The sequence below is a fragment of the Micromys minutus genome (assembly GCF_963924665.1).
Source record: "Micromys minutus genome assembly, chromosome: 18".
Classification (NCBI taxonomy): Eukaryota; Metazoa; Chordata; class Mammalia; order Rodentia; family Muridae; genus Micromys; species Micromys minutus.
The window spans coordinates 457,525-478,267 of record NC_137953.1 but is presented as its reverse complement, the minus strand read 5'-3'; the positions used below and the strand labels follow the sequence as shown (position 1 = coordinate 478,267).

The 20,743-nt window shown below is 43.0% G+C and overlaps 1 protein-coding gene across 1 annotated transcript; it reads left to right on the top strand.

Moving 5' to 3' along the window:
- Positions 1-792: 792 nt before the first annotated feature.
- Positions 793-19,707, top strand: RPN1 (ribophorin I). The gene is made up of 10 exons (XM_080932049.1): positions 793-1,066; positions 4,183-4,247; positions 5,608-5,914; positions 10,555-10,764; positions 12,105-12,297; positions 14,980-15,079; positions 16,263-16,401; positions 16,502-16,621; positions 17,669-17,914; positions 19,128-19,707. Exons 1-10 carry the CDS (start codon positions 809-811, stop codon positions 19,308-19,310), a joined length of 1,821 nt encoding a protein of 606 aa, XP_080788175.1. The 5' UTR covers positions 793-808; the 3' UTR covers positions 19,311-19,707.
- Positions 19,708-20,743: the final 1,036 nt, after the last annotated feature.

The following is a 20,743-nucleotide window of genomic DNA, read 5'->3' as shown; positions in this document are numbered from 1 at the left end:
AAGACCCAATAATGCTAGTAGATGTTCTCATTGCATGCTGGCTTTCTTATCAGGTGTTACCAGTATAGTAACTAGAGTTTTTCCACTAGTTTGAGGTTCATTTTTTTAGATCATTAATTCTTCCGTGTGATTTTGGAAGATGATGGCACTAGAGGATTCCATCTGCATGATGCCTTTGTAAAAGGTCTCGCAGCAGAGAGACCGTTTCCTGCCTTTCTGTCATATGACAATATGCAATTCCTTCCTTACACAATACAAAGTCAAAGTGCCATCTTGGTAGTAAAGAGCAGCCCTCATCAGACATCTTGGACTCCCACAATTGTGACAAATGTTAATATCATCAACCTTGGTTAGTTGCTTAAGGTTTCTGCCATCACTCACATTAAAAATTGAACTAAATATTAGGGGAGAGACTTGATGCTCTGGAAATTTCCTGTTCTTCTTTAAACTTTTGTCCACTTAGTATTCGTGTCAATATAGGGAAGGTAAACTTATTTCCTTGGACTATAGTATACTGTTTCTGAGCGGAGAGGCCAGCGTTTTTTGCATAAGAATGAAGGAAATAGACAGGAGGAGATAAGGAAGGACCATTGGTACAGAAATCAGGGGTGAATAAAGCTAATAAGCGCCCCAAGAAATACGCCTGCACTTTTAAGATTTTCAGTCAGGCGCCCCGTGGTCGCCCGGTTGCCCAGGAAATGGGGTCCTTTCTAGCCGGGCCCAGCCATCTTGTTGTGCTGTTAGCCAATCAACGGTTGCGCCGTGGCGGGGGGGCGGGGCGCGTATCGGTGGCGCTCAGCTCGCGGTCATGGAGGCGCCGGTCGGCTTGCTGCTGCTGCTATGGCTTGGGGCTTTGGGCCCGACGCCCGGCAGCGCCTCTTCGGAGGCTCCGCCGCTGGTCAACGAGGACGTAAAGCGTACGGTGGACCTGAGCAGCCACCTAGCCAAGGTGACGGCTGAGGTGGTCCTGGCGCACCCGGGCGGCGGATCTACATCGCGAGCCAGCTCTTTCGTTCTGGCCCTGGAGCCCGAACTGGAGTCGCGGCTTGCGCACCTAGGCGTGCAGGTGAGCGGAGGGAGGAGCCGGCGAGCCTCAGGCCGGATGCCCGAGGAGATCCGGGATCCCTGGGGAGGTCGAGGCGGGGCAGTTGAGGGCGTTAGGGATCCACTAGGCGTCTGGTTGTCTGAAAGACAGGTGTGTGGGGGGGATCAGCGTAGAGGTCGGGGTCCGCCGTCCCTGTAGTCCGTGTGTCCTTTCGGACACGTCAGCACAAGCTTCCGAGCGTCGGGCGCCGCCCACGTGGCAGCTCTGGAGCCCAAGGCGACCCCTTGGTCCCCTGGCGACCTCCTTCCACACCTTACGAGGGTCTTGGCTGTGGCCGGGTGTGGTACTTGAGTACCTTGCTTTTCTGTCCCCTGGACATGCTCGTCTGATGGAGGACTATCAGTGAGTTAAGACAAATTAATTCCTGACTGCAGTTGACTGGTGTAGTCTGTTCCTTTCTAGTCAGCAGCGTTCAGAAATACAGCAGGTTTCTGGTATCAAAGTTTGTCATTCCTCACACCTGGTTAATATAACACTCCTCTGAAAGCTGCTACGTAGCGCTTTCTTAATGTTCAGCCTTCTTGAAGTTAGTTTGAAGAGTCCGCCCCCTGTGTGCTGTACGGAAAGGTGAAGCCCAGATCTCTTCTCCACTACCTGTCATTGGAACACCTCGCATTTAGCTTTCTGTGCTTTTCGGTGAACACACTTTTATACTTTTTAAGGAAAGAAATCGTTGGCTTTGGGAATAGAGGGAATATCCACACGGGTTACTTTTTATTACTGTCCTCATTAACTATATCTATTAAGTGATTACTCAATTCACTAAGAGGAGACTGGTCATTACAGGATCACATTTGTAAGCCACCACGTTATTTTAACTGTGTGGAGCTATAAAGCTGGACTTAAAATAGTCACTGAAGTGACTCCTGTCCTCTTTACATTGAAGCCTTGTTCATGCTTAAGCACACTTTCCTCAAATATTTCTGGAAAGACACTCATGACTTCATTTGCAGTTCAACCTGTGAATGTTTTGGATGCTCAGTCCTGTTTTGTTAAAACCAGTCATGACTTAATGAGGTCACATTATAATCAGATCACAGCAGATGCTTACCATCCTGCTGTCTTGGTGGAAAATACATACAAGTTGGGTCTCTCCACATGGCTCAGAACATCCAAGTTCAATTCCACAGCCATCTGGAACTCCAGTTTCAGTGTACACAGACATACACGCAAACAAAACACCCATGTACATTAAAAAGATTAGGAAAAGAAAAGGCTGGGGCAGGTATTTTAAGTCCTTTCTCCACCCTTATACCAGCCTTTTGTGTTATATGTATTCTTATATTGCTGTGGAAGTATCTGGCCTTGGAGCTTATTAACCTTCCAAATGAAGGTCTGATTTGAGTGTTCCTGTATTATTGCCACCTTGCTTTCTAGCCTTGACAAGAAATTAAGATTTGTGTTTCAGCTCTGCAGTCATGTTACCAACTTATTCACAGTTGTGTTGATTCCGGAGGAAGACAAGTTTATACTCCTTGTCTAAGTGAGAAGCAACTGAATGATAAACTTAAGAAAGAGCACACATTACCTTGGAAATTTGGGTGAGGTGGATGGATGCAGAAACCTTTTAAGGAGCTAGTAGGAGAGTAGGATTTTGTAGTTTGAACCATCTTTTTCATTGTTTTGAGACAGGGAATTGCTATGTATTCCTCAGATTGTTTTGGAACCTGGCTGGAATCCTCCTGTCTCAGCCTCCAGAATGCTGATAGCTAAAAATGTCCTTGAACTGCTTGCTAATCCTCTTCATTCTCTGTCCCATGTACTGGGACTACAGTTGTATACCACCAGGCCTAGCTCTCTTTCCTTTTATTAAGTCATGCTTTTACTTTTTTAGTACAAGTAAGATGCATTAACAAAGAGTTCTGAATGAGCAAGCATGTACTAGAATGCTGTCCTTGTAGTAAGAGTCTAGTCAAAGTAATGACATTTTAAAACATTTTCAGTTCGATATCATTGAGGATGATTATATAACTAAGTACCAAGATACCGAAATACTAAAGTTAACATTTTAAAATTTGCTCTTGGAGTTGGGATATAGTGATAGTTGCCTATATAATTCCAGCAGAAGGATTAGTGGTTTACAGTTGTTCTAAAGGAAGTTGGAGGCTAGCTTGTGATCTGAGAGGCCCTGTCTCAAAAGAGAACAATTTCCTGTGGGGTGGGATGTAGTGCAGTGCTAAAGCTCATGCTAAGCTGCGACAGGCTTTGAGTGAAGGTCTAAGAATAACACATAAAATTATTCTTTGTAGTATTATGTTCTCTATTTGGAATTATTGCTTCAATTCTAGGAAATAGTTTTTTGTTTTGTTTCATTTTGGTGGGCATTAGGTTAGGTTTGTCAAGGGTCAGTGGAGTGGATATATGTTTTCCACAGGCTACCCACAGTCTGTTACTTCAGATAACACCTCAGGAACCTTTTGGAGGTAACCTGGTTACACGCCTGGTGGCAGTGAAGGATAAGAGTGCAGGAGTGTGCCATAGTGGCCACTAGGGCCCTTTTCCTTAAGGCCTTTGCCACTGTGCCCACTCTGGGAACAACAGTAGTATAGTAGAGGTAGCATGTGGCTCTAGCCAGAGCCCATCTTGATCCAGAAGCAGGAGGCATAAAGCACACTGGGAATGGCTGGAGTTTTTTTGAAAGCTCAAATTCCACCCGTATTCTAGACACACATCCTCCTAGAAGTCAGATTTCCAAATCCCTCTCAAATAGTTCCATCCATTGGGAACCAAGTATTTAAGCATGAACCTTTGCAGGGCGGTCTCATTTATTTATTTATTTTTTTTTTTAAGTCATTACATTCTTTTTATTTAATAATCTTTTTGTTTATATGAGTACATTGTAGTTGTTTTCAGACACACCAGAAGAGGGTGTCAGATCCCATTACAAATGGTTGTGAGCCACCATGTAGTTGCTAGGAATTGAACTCAGGACCTTTGGAAGAGCAGTCAGTGCTCTTAACCACTGAGCCATCTCTCCAGCCCAGGGTGTTCTCATTTAAACCACAGTAAGTTGTTGGCTTAAAATTTAGAACTGCAAACATAAAAAAGAATAAACTACTCTTTTCCCCCTGTTATAGGTAAAGGGAGAAGATGAGGAAGACAACAACCTAGAAGTACGAGAAACCAAAATTAAGGGGAAAAGGTAAGCTAACTAAGGTGTTTCTAAGGTGAGCTAACCAGATATTTGGGATAGGGTAGATTGAGATATTAGAACATTTCCTAGTTGTCTAGCTTAGAGTTGGCTACACTGGAGGAGAGAATCCTGTTGGAAATGGTACCAGTATGTTGAGTTGACTGGGGCCGTCAGCAGAGCTGATGAGGAAAGGTGAACACTGCTTACTCGGGACCAGCAGTAAGAAGGGAAGCAGACAGAGCTGATACCTGAAGTCAAGAGGATAACGTTGCCTTAGGAGAGGATGGAGAGCTTAAGGTGGTGTTTCAGCTGTGAATGTTATGTAGTAATACAGGGTGCAGTGCTATGAGTTCCGTGTGAAATCACGTATGTTCTAATCACTGAGAATAAATTCCATGGGAACATTTTTAAGAGTCTTTAAGTTTTTACTAATGACTTACTAGGTATAACAAAAACATATTTTATGGTTTGGAAATCCAGATTCATTAGTTGACAGCCATGGCTACTTGTTCACTTGCATGCATGCTGCAGCTGGTATGTGGATGTGGGGGGACAACTTGTAGAAGTGCTTCTCACTTACCATGTGAGTCTTGGGGATTGAACTCAGGTAGTCAGACTTGACAGCAGGACCTTTACCCACGGGTACATCTCCCTGCCCTTAGTATTTATGTATTTTTTTAAAGAAAAGGTTTTGTGTTTTTAGACAGGATCTCTCTTTTTTTTTAAAATTAATTAGTTGATTTTGTGTGTGTTGTGTGCATGTGCTTTGCCTAGATGGTTGTGTACCTCTTGCATGTAGTGCCCTTGGAGACCAGAGGAGGGTATCATACCCCTTTGGAACTGGAGTTGTAATTGTGTGCTGCTTTGTGGGTGCTGGGAATCAAATCTGGCACCCGGTATTCACATTGCCAAGTTATCTCTCTGGTCTCTCAGGTCTTGAGGCAGTCCTAATATAGCTCTGGCTGACCTTTTTCTTCCTCTGTCACTAAGGAGGACACTGAATTCCTGCTCTTGCAGCCTTCATCTTTCAAGTGTTAGGATTAGAGGTCTGTCACTTGACTGTGTTAGTTTTTACATTCTTGCTATTAAACAAACCTGAGGTGAACATTTGGTATTTGTCTTCAAAGGCTTACATTAATATGTTAAAGGTGATAGCTTTTATCATCTTGAGTATAGAATTTGCTGTGACTTTAAGTATCTCTGTTTTCAGGATCTCTGTTTTTTTTTTTTTTTTGGAGACAGGGTCTTTGTAGCCTTGGCTGGCTTAGAGTTTGCAATAGAAACTAGGCCAGCCTAGAGCTCACAGAGATCTGCTTGCCTCTGCCTTTTGAGTGTTTTTAATTTTAATTCTCTTGCTTTTTTCCTTCAGTGGGAGATTTTTCACTGTCAAGCTCCCGGTTGCTCTTGATCCTGGGTCCAAGATCTCTGTCGTTGTGGAAACTGTTTACACCCATGTGCTTCATCCATATCCGACTCAGATAACTCAGTCAGAGAAACAGTTTGTGGTGTTTGAGGGCAACCATTATTTCTACTCTCCCTATCCGACAAAGACCCAGACCATGCGAGTGAAACTTGCTTCCCGAAATGTGGAAAGCTATACCAAGCTGGGGAACCCCTCGAGATCTGAGGATGTCCTGGATTATGGGCCTTTTAAAGACATCCCTGCCTACAGTCAGGTAGGTGTTGGAGACCATCTTACTGCCATGCCTGGATGGGATGTGCTAAGTAGCATTCTGAAGCTGTTCTGAACCTATCTTGAAGTGACTTAGTCCCATTAACTTCTTGAGAACTGAGTGTAAAGGCTAGCAAGCGAGCATCATGGGAGAAGACTGAGGTATTCTGGGTAGGGTAGAGTAGAGATACTGGAGTGGCTGTGCACCAGAGGTTAAAGAACCTTGGGATTAGGACTGTGGAAGAGAAAACAATTCATGATTAAATTTTGATGTGGGGCAAGGTAATATATGTCTTCATTCCCATTACTCTAGAGACAGGCAGGGAGAATCTCTTTGAGTTTGAGCCAGCCTGGTCTACATAGAGTACCAGGTTAGCCAGGGATACACAGTGTGACCCTGTGTCAAAAATGAAAACAACAAACAGCTCACTCAGCAGTTAAGAGTTAAGAGTGCTGCTCTTTCCGAGGTCTTGGGCTGGCTTCCCAGGCCTACATGGCAGCTCACAAATGCCATCTTCTGGCCTCCTTGGGGACTACATGCCTGTGGTTCATAGGCATACATTCAGGTATAAACATAAAGTAAAGAATTGTTGTGGAAAATCTCAAAAAATGTCAAAGTGGAGAACTGGACTCATGAAGAACCACTTGCCTGTTACCTGTTTCCATGGAATCCAGCCACCAGTGCTCTCTTCCTTACTCCTTTTTTTCATTTTTGATGATGTTTACTTTGTTATGTCTGTGAGGAGGTGAGAGGACAAGGTACTAGTGTCGATTTTCTCCTTCCACCACATGGTTTTTGATGACTGAACTCAGGTGGTCAGTGTGATGACCAGTGCCTGACCTGCTGAGCCATCTCCCCTCTTCCAGGCTTTCATTACATTGGCTCTCTTTTCCTTAGCTGTTCTTTTTCTTGCTCTTCTATGCTCTCCTTTTGCTCTCTTCTTTTTTTTAACTGAGGAAAATATTTTTATTTAAGAATTCCATACAATATATTCTGATCATATTCACCTCTGCTCCTCTTCTAAAGTCTTCCCAGATCCATCCCGACTGCCCTATCCCCTAGCTTTATGTCTTTTATTATTTTTTTTATAATCCATTGATTCCAGTTTGCTGTCTATACACTGTGGGGGGGGGGCTATTCACTGGAGCATGGTCAGTCTACCAAGAGCCATGGCTCTTAGGTTAGGAGTGGGAGCTCATGAACTCCGTCTTACTCCATGCTAGAATGCTGGCTGCCTTGACCTTACAAAGTCAGTGCAGTTCTTATGCTGGCAGCCACAGCTGCTGTGGGTTCAGGAGAGCGGCACTCCTGTCATATCTAGAGGGCACTGTTTTGGTTTGGTCTTTCCTATCCTCTAGCTCTTACCTTCTTGCTAATCCCCTTTTTTCATGGTCTTTTTTGCTCCTTTTTTTTTTTTTTTCTTATAATTTTTTTCTTTCTTTTAAAAATTATTTTGATAAGGTTTTGGAAACAGGGTCTTGTACTTGCTATGTAGACTGGTCTTGCTTCCTCACATTTATGGCAGTCCTGCTGCAGCTCACTCTCACTGTCTTGCTGAGTTGGGGATTATATCCAGAATTTCATATGCTAGGCAATGTGCTACCACTGAGCTGAGCACTGGCTCCATGGAATTCACTCAGTTCTTGGGTTTTTGTAGCATCAGCCTCTGGAGCATGGGATTATACATGTATGGCACTGTGCTTGTTTAAGAAGATATTATTAAGAGGTATTGCATGATTCTTTTGCTTAATAACTACATTGTAAATCTTTTTCTTGTAGCCACTCCTCTTGGATTCTGCCTTGGATTATTTACTGGCTTGTCATAGATGAATGGCTAGGATTTTGTTGTGTTTCCTATTTAACACCATAATGTACATTTCTTTGCATATATTCTCAGTAGTAGATTTTGGGAGGGGACAGGCAGGGTCTCTTGTAGTCTAGGAAACAAGATACATAGATGAGGATGATTCAAAATTCTGATCCTGCCTTTTTCTTCCAGGTTCTAATATAATAGGTATGCATTAGTGTGTTGGGCTCAGAAATAGTATATATATTTTTAAAATTCTTTTTTTTTTCCTTAGCCAAGTCATGGTAGCCATGACTTTAATGTGAGTATGGGAGGCAAAGGCAGATCTCTTGAGTTTGAGGCCAGCCTGGTCTGCAGATGAGTTCCAGGACAGCCAAGCCCAGGCTACACAGAAAAACCTTGTCTCAAAAGATCAAAAAGAAAAATAAAGATTTTTTTTTGTTTGTTTGTATTTTTAGAGAGAGTGAAAGTAAGTGTTCGAGTGTGAGTGTGACTGTGTGTGTGTGTGTGTGTGTGTGTGTGTCTGTCTGTCTGTCTGTCTGTCTGTACAGGTGTCAGATCCCTGGAGCCAGGTGATTGTGAACTGCCAACAATTATGGGACTCTTTAACTTACTCTCCCTTAAGTCCTAGAAATAAATTTTCTAAAGTTAAAAAATCAAAGATCAAAACATGAACAAGCTCACCCATCGTTTGTTACGCCTTGGCTGGCCTTGAAAATATGCCAGTCCTTCCTCTGTCCCTAGACTGCTGGGATTACAGCTATGAGTTCCTATTCCTAGCTCAAGTGTAAACATTTTAAGTTGGGAATGGTGACAATTGCTTGTAAAACCAACACTTAGAAGCCAGATACAACAGGATTGTTTGAGGTCAGCCAGGCTTCATGTTCCCTCTTCCAAAAATAGAAGAAAAGCCAAGAGCATTTTAAAAATATAAATAACTTTGCGTGTGAACTTGTGCGCATGTACTTTTGAATTTGTGTTTACTTAACATATATGTGCATTTGGGCTTGAACCCAGTGTCTTAGGCATGCTAAAGATCGGTTCTCAGTGAGCTGCACCTATGATTCCAGCAGTATGAAGCTACCATGCTTATGCTTACAGTACTGGTGCTGTATGGTGTTAAATAAGATTCCAAATTGAATCTTTAAGTATTATTTATTTAATGTACACTGTTGCTGTCTTCAGACACACCAGAAGAGGGCACCAGACACCATTATCGATGGTTGTGAGCCACCATGTAGTTGCTGGGAATTGAACTCAGGACCTTTAGAAGAGCGGTCAGTGCTTTTAACTGCTGAGCCACCTCTCCAGTCCCCCTGTATTGCATCTTAAAAAATGTGGTTATAGAGTGAGAGAATGAGAGAGTTTATAAGCAATGAAATGTCTGTTTACCCAGAATTTGGAAAGAAGGGTATTTTTCTTTTATATGTCTTTCTGTAGTTATGGGCATTGGATTACTCAGTGATCAGAGAGACAGCAACCCACTCCCCATTGAATGTTGGGCCTTTGTGACTAGGCAGGAACCCAGCTGCCATTGACTTACATATATTCCCAACTCCAGAGATCTTAAAACTTTTATTTAATGTGTATGTTTATGTATGATGTATGTTGGTGTAAGTGCCATAGCACATGCCTGGAGACCAGAGGACAACTTTTGAGAATATTCTTACTTGCTGAGCCATATTGCTATTCCTACTAGAGATTAAATCAAAATAAAACTAACCCATGGGAGAATTGGCAGAGAAGTTGAGAAATTACTCAACATATAGATATGGATTCTGTTGAGTGTTAGTGGGAGACGAGATACTTAAATTATGCAGATACTTGGAGTCAGACTTCCACACACTGAAGACATAGCATTGTTTCTTATGTTTATCCTCTGGAGCAAAGGCTGTGGACACTGCTCAATCACTGCCCATTGTTATTTATTTTGTTTTTTAGTTTTTTTGAGACAGGGTTTCTCTGGGTACCCTGGAATTCCTTCTGTAGAATAGACTGGCCTCAAAATCAGAGATCTGCCTGTTTCTGCCTTCAAGTGCTGGGATTAAAAAGTTTGTGCCACCTGGGATGGAAAGATGGCTTAGAAATTAAGAGCACTGGCTACTCTTCCAGAGGGTCTGGGTTTAATTCCTAGCATCCACATGACAGCTCACAACCACACACGATAGCTCATAACTGTCTGTAACTCCAGTTCTAGAGAATCTAGCACCCTCCCACAGACATACATGCTGGCTAAACATTAATGCACATATGTGTGTGTCACCCACTCCCTGTTTTTTTTTTTTTTTTTTCTTTTTCTTTTTCTTTTTTTTTGAGATAGGGTCTCTGTTTTGTAGGCTGGCCCTGAACTCATGGTGATTCTTGTGCTTCATGCCTGTTGTATATTGGGATTATAGGCAAAAATGACCACAAAAAGTGGGTACGGTTGGTTCAGGCCTATAATGCTAGCAGCATTCATCAGTTTGGTGGCAAGTTTGAGAGCAAACAAGACTCTTTCTCAAAAAAAAAAAAAAAAAAAAGTGGTTAAGAGGATATGCTACTACTACTCTGCCAGGACCTGAGTTCATTTACTAGAGCCCATATTTGGTTGCTCACAACCTCCTGTAATGAGTGCAAGATCTATGAGCACTTTCTTCTTACCTTTGAGAGTGACATATACATATGGCACACATGCGGATGCACACATACATAGAAATAAGTTAAAAAAAGACACTCCGTATGTTTGATGCTTGGTGACCATTCTGTGATGGTTCATAGGCTCGCTCTAGTTAATTTCTTTTAATCTAATGTGGTTTCTCTGTTGCCAAAGCTATAAACTTGATTCCTTCTTATCTAGGATACTTTGAAAGTACATTATGAGAACAATAGCCCTTTCCTGACCATCACCAGTATGACCCGAGTCATCGAGGTTTCTCACTGGGGCAATATTGCTGTGGAGGAGAATGTGGACTTGAAGCACACAGGTGCAGTGCTGAAGGGGCCTTTCTCCCGCTATGATTACCAGAGGCAGCCTGACAGTGGGATCTCCTCCATTCGTTCTTTTAAGGTATGAGTGGTCAACTTGTTCATTGTGGGAACTGTGGCTTTATCAATGTGTCATTTTGCTTTTTAGTTTTATGGGGTTAACTAATGGTGATATTGAATATTACTGATACTCAGATGAGTCTTTAAGGAAAAAAGTTCTTGTGTTTATGTACATAGTCTTGTATTTATATAAATAGTACTTTTCTTTTTTTCTCTCTGTAGCAGGGTTAGTCTGTTTGTAACTTAGATTGGCCTTGAACTCAGGATAGGATACTTCTGCCTTGGCTCCTAAGTGTTGGGATTGCAGACATGTGCCACTGTAGTTGCCCCATATCAGTGGTTTTCAACCTTCCTAATACTGCATGCAACCTTGTAATACAGTTCCTCATGAAGTGGTGCCCCCCCAACCATAAAATTAATTTTACTATTGTTGAAGATTGTAAAATTGTGTTTCCAAATGATCTTAGATCACCCTTGTGAAAGGGTTGTTATGACACTTTAAGAACCCCTTGACCTGGATTGGTTTTTTTTGTTTGTTTTTTAGAAAATTTTAATAAAGAAAAAATCATATTCATAGTCTAAATTTTAAAATAATTACTTAAACATTTCCTTTCTTTTAAAGATTTATTTTGTGTGTGCATCTTGTTGTGGTGTGAGTGTTTTGTGCACCTACCTGAAGAGGCCAGAAAACCATTGGATCCCTTGAAGCTGGAGTTATGAGATTTGAGAACTGCCTGGCGTGGGTCCTATGCCTTGAGCCCCTGGACCCTGGGTGCTACCTCAAATGCAGGGGTACACTACAGTGTTGCAGGCTCTTTTTTTTTTCCTCTTAATGAAGCAGAGTTGAGGTTTATTAAAAGATTTTAAAACTTACTAACTTACTGCTGTGTGCTTGTGTGTGATATGTATGTAATACAGATTTTAAATATGAGGGCTAAGAGAATGAAAGAAGTGTAGGTATGATCTTCATCTCAGTCATGATTGAAGAGATTATAAGTGAAATAAATATTTTTGTAAATTTATACATTACTGAAATGCTCACTATGAACAGTGTTTGTCAGTACACTTAGGTGTGTAAGCATATTAGATGAAGAACTTTGACTCAGCCACTAGTAATTTGATGTATTTCCTTTTTATAAACTCACTATTAACAAGGGGATTTGCAAATATCTTATTTCCTCTTGAGAAGATTTATCTACTTAGCATCCTGATTGAGAAATAGATGTGCTATCTAGACCTGAAACTTGGGGAAAGTTAAGAATCTTGAAAGTTTACAGTATGAGGTCTGGTGCAGGCTGTATGTTTAGGTTGCATTTCTGCAGAGGATCCTAGAGTCTAGAAGGCACATCCCCTCTCTTGCAGACCATCCTTCCTGCTGCTGCTCAGGATGTGTATTACCGGGATGAGATTGGTAATGTTTCCACCAGCCACCTCCTTATTTTGGATGACTCCGTGGAAATGGAAATCCGGCCTAGATTTCCTCTCTTTGGAGGGTGGAAGACACACTACATCGTTGGTTACAACCTCCCAAGCTATGAATACCTCTACAATCTTGGTGAGTGTCACACGGTAAGAATAGGAAGGCAAAGGGCTAACTTTTTTTTTTTAACTTCTGTTTTAAAAATCATCAATATTTGTATATAAAGAGAGTTTTCTCTTGTTGCTCTTAGAAGGGTGAGATACCAGTGCTTTTGTGAGTTGGAGTAAATTACAGTGGTAAATACCTGCACATGCTGTTAGTTCAGATTTATAATGCCTGCTGCTGAGCAGAGATGTTTACATTTTTTAGGTAGTTTTTGAACTTTTTTTCCTCTCAGTTATTTTACATTTATTTATTTCTGGGTGTGTATATGCCATAGCACATTTGTGGATGTCAGAGACACTTTAATGGAGTTGGTTCTCTCCTATTTGGTTTTTAGGTGTGGAACTCAGCTTGCCAGCACTGGTAGCAAGCACCTTTATCTGTCTTTACCGTGTGTGTGTGTGTGTGTGTGTGTGTGTGTGTGTGTGTGTGTGTGTTTGTAGTGTTAGAGACTGAACCCAGGAGTTTCACATATCCAAGTAAATACCACTAAGGCGCACCCAGCTCTTTTAGAGATCTTTTTTTTTTTTTTTTTAAAGCCCAGAAATAAGGGGAATAAAGACAGGTTTTAATGCAAGGCTTGGTGTTATACACCTTTAATTCTAGTACTTGAGAGGCAGAGGGAGGTGGAGGCAGGTTGATCTATTAGAGGCCAGCTTGGTCTACATAGTTCTTCTGGGCCAGCCAGTGCTAGTGAGACCCTATCTCTTTAAAAGCAGAGCCCAAAATTATAAACATCTCGTCATATCTTCTTTTTTTGTTTTGTTTATTTTTCTAGGCCAGGTTCTTTGTAACTTTGGCTGTCCTTGAGCTGGCTGTGTAGACGAAGCTGTGCTTGAACCCACAGAAATCTACCTGCCACTGTCTCCTGAGTACTGAGAGTAAACGTTTGTTTTGTGTGTGTGTGTTTAAATTACTGCTTATATAGTTTTAGATACTATTTGTTAAGTTTTGCCCTTTTAAAATTGTTTAGTCTCACAGTTTATAGATTTCTTCCCCATTTCCTTACAATTTCTCTGTGAGTCTTTTGCACTGCAGCCTGCTGTCTAGAGTTGTGATTGCTCAGTTAGTACAGTGAGCACGCATGTTGGTCCTGTCTCCTGAAAATTGACAGCTGCTCTTTGCTCTAAGAGAGCTTTGGCCTGATTGGGGGGGTCTCAGGTGCCCATTCCTTAGGAAGCATCTTGTGTGCTGTCTTCCCTTCGTGATGGTCAGATAAATCTTTGTTCTAATTCTACCATTCCCTTTCATGTTTTGACTAGATTTATTCAGATTTGCTTCATTTGGCTCATGGGCTGTAGCTGCCATAGGGAAAGTGAGGATCAGTGTGGGATTCATGATCTGTTACTGTCTGTACCCTGTGTCCCTCCCTTTCTTCTTTTTCTCTCTGTGCTGGGATTGAGCCCTGGGCAAGAATTGTACCTGAGTCATTCCAGCTCCAGTTTTTCCTCCCTCCCTCTCTCTCTCTCTCTCTCTCTCTCTCTCTCTCTCTCTCTCTCTCTCTTTTTAAGATTTTATATGTGAGTACACTGTAGCTGTCTTCAGACACACAAGAGGAGGGCATCGGACTACATTACAGATGGTTGTGAGCCAACGTTTGGTTGCTGGGAATTGAACTCAGGACCTCTGGAAGAATAGTCAGTGCCTTAAGCACTGAGTCATTTCTCCAGCACACACCCTCAACCACCCAGCTCCAGTTTCTAAAAGTCATTCTATAGTTAGAGATTTAAACAGTGTGTAAGATTCATTCATTTTCTTGCTAGTATTCTATTTGTTGTGTCTACTCATCTCCCTTTAGTACTTGAGTACCTCTTCAAATTAAACTCCTGAATTTCTTACATGGCTCTAGTCTCTTTTAGCTTCTTCACTGTCTTATAAAAAGATTAGCTTGTATAGTTTTGAAGCTTGGTCCCGTCAGTTGCTATGTACCTTCCCCCTGCTCTCCATCACAGACACTGCTTACCTGCAGCTCTTGTTATGAGCTTGTTATGATATGTATTATGAGAACTTTTTCCCTGGGATGGAGAGGACCAGGTCATGTCTATTCCCCCCTCCCCTATAAGGTCCCAGTGACAAAGCAACATTAGATTCTATCCTGGAGAGCCAGTGTTTATTGAGATTATAGAATCTAGGTGAGAGGCAGGAGTGTGGGTGACCCTAAAGTAGCTACTCTCGAAAGTCAGCATGGATGTTAGCTTCCCATAGCTATAAATAGAGAGACCCTTTACCCTAATTTTCTTTTTAAAAAAAATCTACTCTAGTCCTTCCCTGGAGCCCCTTAGGTATAATATTGTACAAATGTCTGAGAGGCGTGGATGCCTGTGTGAGGGTCCCATCACCTCCTCTCTACAAACCCTGCTGTGATGACTGAACTTTTGCAAATAAGCAGAACTGAACTGAACTGAAGAGAACAAATGGTGCTGTTTTAATGGTCCTCGGATTTTGATGTTGCTGTTTAGTTGTTCTGCCTTCTGTGGAGAATGGAAAAGAGCCAGAAAGCCTGTGCTGTCACCAGCTCTCACCCCACAGTCTCTTGCCCATGAACTTTTGATAACATCTCTCCCTTTGTGTAAAAGGAGAAAATTTCATATCTTATAATTTTCTATCTGCCAGCTTGTTTCCTGCTCATACCATTGCATTGTTGATGATTTTCAGGTGACCAGTATGCACTGAAAATGCGGTTTGTAGACCACGTGTTTGATGAGCAAGTGATAGATTCTCTGACAGTGAAGATCATCTTGCCTGAGGGAGCTAAGTAAGTTGTTGCTTCTTTCCTCTATATGCCATTTCTTTGATAGTATCATCCTGGCACCTCACAAAGGACCTATGTTCTAGGTATATAGTGTAGGTACTCATTAAATAGCTTTGACTGAGAAAATTTTCTATGGAACCTTTTGACTAAAGCTAGGGGGAAAAAGTTAGAGGGCACAAGATTTACTTTTGAGCAGAAGCCAGAGTTGTCTTAGTAAGAGTAATGGCTTGAATCTAATGCCAGGGTAGAATGTGGAGGTGAACCTGAAGGATCTCAGGTTGGAACCCAGCCTGGGCTACATAGTTCCAGGCCAACCTGGGCTACATAGCAAGTGTTTTTCTTTAAAAAACTAAACAAAACAAAAAAACCATTGGTATACTCTGCTGTGTTAACAGTGGTTCAGCTGTGGCTCCATACTTTCCTAGGCCTATCTCAGAGTCTTTTGTAACAAACAGGAGAAATTATTTTTGGTCAGTTTGAACAGTTTGGGTAAGTCTGATAAAATGAGAGTTTAACTTAAAGAGCTAGGTTTTGGGAATGAAGGTAGAGTGCCTACTAGATTTTTCATGAGGCTGGTGTGTGTGCTCACAGAACCACTGACTTGAAGGAGCTGGGCATCTGGAGCAATCTGTTTGGTAGGAGTAGTCAGGCACTTCCAGGGCTCCTTACTGTGAGCTGCTTATATTTTTGTGTCACTTTAGTTTTTGGTCTCTGTTGGTTCATATATCTACTCTGATTAGCAGGATGACATGACATGTGCTTTGACTGTTCATGGGGAGGGATTATTTCTTCAAGCTAATCTACTGTGTTACTATTTTTATGGGGGCTTTAGGCCTTGCCAGGAAGTAACATATGTGCCCTAGTCCTGAAAGAGACTGTGATTCATATAAGGAAAGAGCATTCTGAATAACTCCCAAGGCTCTTCAGGTTCTAGGAGAATCCTTGGGTGGACTGTCCTAGGAGGTTGAACACTATCCTCGTAAGCTCTGGAGGGAAATGTCGGTCCAGTCCTGGGCAGACAGTGAGTTAGCAGCAGGAGGAAAGAACTGCCAGATGCTTGCAATAGGCAGGGTGAAGCATGGGAGTTTAGCCTCTTGAAGCCCCTCAGTCATAGAATTCTGTAGCCCACACCCTCATCTGTGATGTGGTTTATTGAAGCTGTAACTGTGTTGTGTGTGTGTTCCAGGAACATCCAGGTAGACAGTCCCTATGATATCAGCCGTGCCCCGGATGAGCTGCATTACACCTACCTAGACACATTTGGCCGCCCAGTGATTGTTGCTTACAAGAAGAATCTAGTTGAGCAGCACATTCAGGACATTGTGGTGAGTGGTTCTGCTGTTTGTTGTTGAGGCTGTTGGCAGTGGCTTTGGGTTGTGGACTTCAGTTGGTCTTTTCTGATACCTTTTTCCTGGCTCTTCCCAGGTGCACTACACATTCAATAAGGTGCTCATGCTGCAGGAGCCTCTGCTGGTTGTGGCTGCCTTCTACATTCTGTTCTTCACCGTCATCATCTACGTCCGTCTGGACTTTTCCATCACCAAGGTACTCTGCTCTCTTCCTCTCTGTCAGGCGTCCTAGTGCCCAAGTGATGTGTCGTGCACATCTCCACCATAAGCTACACAGGACCTTGTGGCTGTGATCCTGTCCTTAGCTCTGAGAATCTAATCATCAGCACATCATGTTAAGTCCCTGCTTCCTGCCTTGTTTTGGTTATAGAATCTACCTGAACACTAGCTAAGGTCAGAAAATCGTTGAATGATTGGTGATGGTTATTCTGTTTGCTCTTTGTTACTCTTCTGAACATGGAGGTGGAGTGACCTCCTGGTCAAGTTAGCAATACCTTCTGTCCCTTCCCCTATGGGAGCTCCTTGTGGGAAGATGACATCAGAGTTGAGATTCCACAGAAGTGGGGTAGTCCACCTTTTCTTCCTTGGAGTTCTGCTTGCTGACTGAAGGCCACCTTCCCTGGACTGTGAGGCACAGAAGTGTCTTCAGGTCATCTTTGTCTCTTTCCTTCAGTTCCATTCTTTCTTACTATTAACAATAGCACTGTTTGGTAAGGGAACCTGAAGCCTTGTTCTGGGCACCAGAAGCATCCTATTCATGTAACGTTCTAAGGATTTATCATTATGTCCACCTGACCTAAGCCAGCCTCTTGAGTTGTTGCACAGGCCTTGCCAGAGGACGAAGAGTGAGAGGATCTATACAGGTTGGGGCCTCTAAGGGATGTTACTGGCAGGAAGAGGTCACAGTATTTCCTGAAGTCCTTGAAACCCTTAGAGGGAGTGATGTATGATGGTCTCCTGAAGTCTTCCACGACTGGAGTTGAGCTCTTGTGTCAGTTTTATGTCTCACTCTACCATTATTGTCCTAGGCACGTCCATATGCCTGGGGAACTGAAAAATGATGCTTGCTTCACCTTGATGTCCTCTAGTCTTTGCTGTTGAACCTAGTCCTCATTAAGTGTCAGAAGGGTTTGACTCTAGCTTTCTGAGATGGCCTCTTGTTGACTGGTGGCAGGAGGCATCCTGTGGCAGGTAGGTCAGAGTGAGTCTGTTGATAGACATAGTGTCTTTCTCTGTGTTTCAGGATCCAGCTGCAGAAGCCAGGATGAAAGTGGCCTGTATTACAGAGCAAGTCTTAACCCTGGTCAACAAGAGGTTAGGCCTCTACCGTCATTTTGATGAGACTGTCAATAGATACAAGCAGTCCCGGGATATCTCTACCCTCAATAGTGGCAAGAAGAGCCTAGAGACAGAGCACAAAGCTGTGACCAGTGAGATTGCTGTGCTGCAGTCTAGGCTGAAGACGGAGGGTTCTGACCTGTGCGACAGGGTAAGTCTTAGTGTTGAGTCACTTGTCTGTGACTTCACGCTGCACTTCAGGGATTGTTTCCGGTTGAAAACAGCATCTATCCCACTCCCTGGGCTAGGCAAAGCTCCAGTGGCTCTCCCATCCTCACATGTGCAGAACCACAGGCTTGTCCAGTGCAGCCAGTGCTTGTGGCATAGAAAACTTTGCACTATCTATAGGCTGGCTTGGAGAGGTTCTGCAGATTATGCAGCTCTGCGTCCATGTGGCTGGCATTGAGGAACAGTGCTTTTCCTCCTAGATGCCAGTCTTCAGCTCTAGGTGACTCTGCCTATAACCCCAGCACTCTGGAAGTGTATATGTGTAGGAGTGTGTGTGTTCAGATGATATCCTGCCAGGCCATATAATGAGATCAAAGTGAATCCTGGCCAAAGGATGTTGTCTTTAAAAAAAAAAAAAGTCACTCAGACATAAATCCCAGGCTCTGATCTAGACTCTCAATGTGGGCAGATTACCTAATTTCTCCGCTTCATTTTCCTTATGGATTATGGGAATTCAGTAGTCTTTGACAGTACCGGAGAGGTGATCATGTCACTGTTTAGAGCCCTGACAGTCATGTGCTATGTGATCTAGTTATCAGTAAAGGAAAGTGCCCCTCAGAGTTCTTAGGCTCCATGTTATCTCATCCACCCCCACCTATATCTCATACTTGCCCTTTAGTTCCTTTATTGCACCCACCATGGAACAATTCTTCATGTGCTTAGAGGGTTTTATGTGTCAGCTCCTTGAGGGAAGAAAGAACATTTATCCCTTACTATTTTATTGAGCCTCACACACTTGGGACAGCAGAAGTGGTCTGGTCATCACCCTCTGGACGTATTACATCCTGGTTTTTGTACTAACTGGCCCCAGTAGAGAGGAGGGACACTCATGGAGCCTGCTGTGTTCTAGTCACAATGCTGGGGTTCCATGGTTTTATGGTTTTCAACCTCAGTTGTCAAGGTGGAAAGCAGCCTGCTTGTCATTTGAGAAGAATATGACATGTAGGTGATGATGCTACTGTTTGGAGCCAGGGTTGTTTTCCTACTTGCCAGCTCTCTGCCATAGGCACTACTTTTTGCTGAGTTTTTGACTCTTCTTGTGGCACTCTGGATCTGTAGGCCTGGGAGGCAGTGGGGCTTGTTGAGTTGGGTGAAAGGATAGATCCCAAACCCTGTTCTGTTTTTGTCTCTGCCAGGTAAGCGAAATGCAGAAGCTGGATGCGCAGGTCAAGGAGCTGGTACTGAAGTCGGCGGTAGAGGCAGAGAGGCTGGTGGCTGGCAAGCTGAAGAAGGACACATACATTGAGAATGAAAAACTCAGCTCAGGAAAGCGCCAAGAGCTGGTCACCAAGATCGATCACATCCTGGACGCACTGTAGCTCTTGTCTCCAGAGCAGGCATGGGTTGCCTACACTTCTGTATGGCGGTAGATAGGAGGAGGGAGGAGGTTGTGATTAGCCTAAGGCTTCAAGAAAAAAACTGAGGCCTATCCATGGCAATGTAAGAAGCTTGTCCCTTACTTCTGTATGGTTCTCTTTTTTAAAAAACAAAAACCTAAACAAAAATTCTGTTTAAAAAACAAACTTGGTTGTGTTTTGAGCAAAAGCATTTTCAGTAGTTGATTGGTGGTGTTTTGTTTTGATACCTGGGTATTTTTTCTGTCTGTAAGTCCTGTTTTATGGCCTTCTGATTCTTAATGTTTGGTTCTTTTGTGAACGTATGCTTGGTTTTTTAAAAGTGTGTATGACCAAATAAAAAATAAAGGAGGGACTGTGAACATTTGCTTTTGCGGTGCTGAAATCTCTCATGTAATCCTGAAGTTGGGGATAATACTTTTATCACCATGGGTTTTCTTGTAATGTGTGCAAGGCAAGTGTCAGAACACTGATACAAGTCTCAAGAGGCCCAGTGAGGCACTGAGGCCACATAGCAGTGGTGGAGAAGGCTTTTGTATTCCTTAAATCTGTGCCACACATGCTGAGCAGAGCAGAAATAGTTTGTGTGAGAGATACCCTCAAATTCATAATCTTACATTGACCACACTCTGAAGAAGTCATGGGCTGGAGAACACTTCTGTCTTAGTTAGGGTTTTATTGCTGTGAACAGACACCATGACCCAGGCAAGTCTTATAAATAACATTTAATTGAGGCTGGCTTAACGGTTCAGAGGTTCAGTCCAGTATCAAGGCAGAAGCATGGCAGCATCCAGGTAGGCATGGTGCAGGAGGGACTGAGAGTTATATATCTTCATCCAAAGGAAGCCAGGAACAGACTGAGCATCCTCAGGCAGCTAGGAGGAGTGTATCCAAGCCCATCCCCAGAATGACACACTTCCTCCACAAGGCCACACTTTCTACTAGTGCCACTCCCTGGGCCAAGCATATGGAAACCATCACAACTGGAATTTGTCTGCATGTGTGTTTCTGGGAGGGGAGGGTAGTCCAGAGCTGAGCCTTAATAACGGAGCAGATGACAGGATTGCCAGTGTTCCAGGCAATGGGTGGTGTATGTGAAGGGCCCCATAGAGGGCCTGTAATTGAGTGGATAATACAGGGTATGATGGCTGCAGAGGTTCAAGTCCAGAATAAGATTGCTTCATAGGTCTATAAGGCTTTGGATTACTATATATCGGGCACAGAGAGCTGGGTCAGTGCCAGAGTTTGGTATGAGAAAGCCAGGAGCATATTGTAATTCAGGTCAAAGATGATACATAGATGCTGGTGGTTGAGAACGTGCTAGGAAGCATCTGCCTGGGGTACATCCCCATTTTCACATAGTTCCTGATCCTTCAAATAACATACAGAGGTCAGGA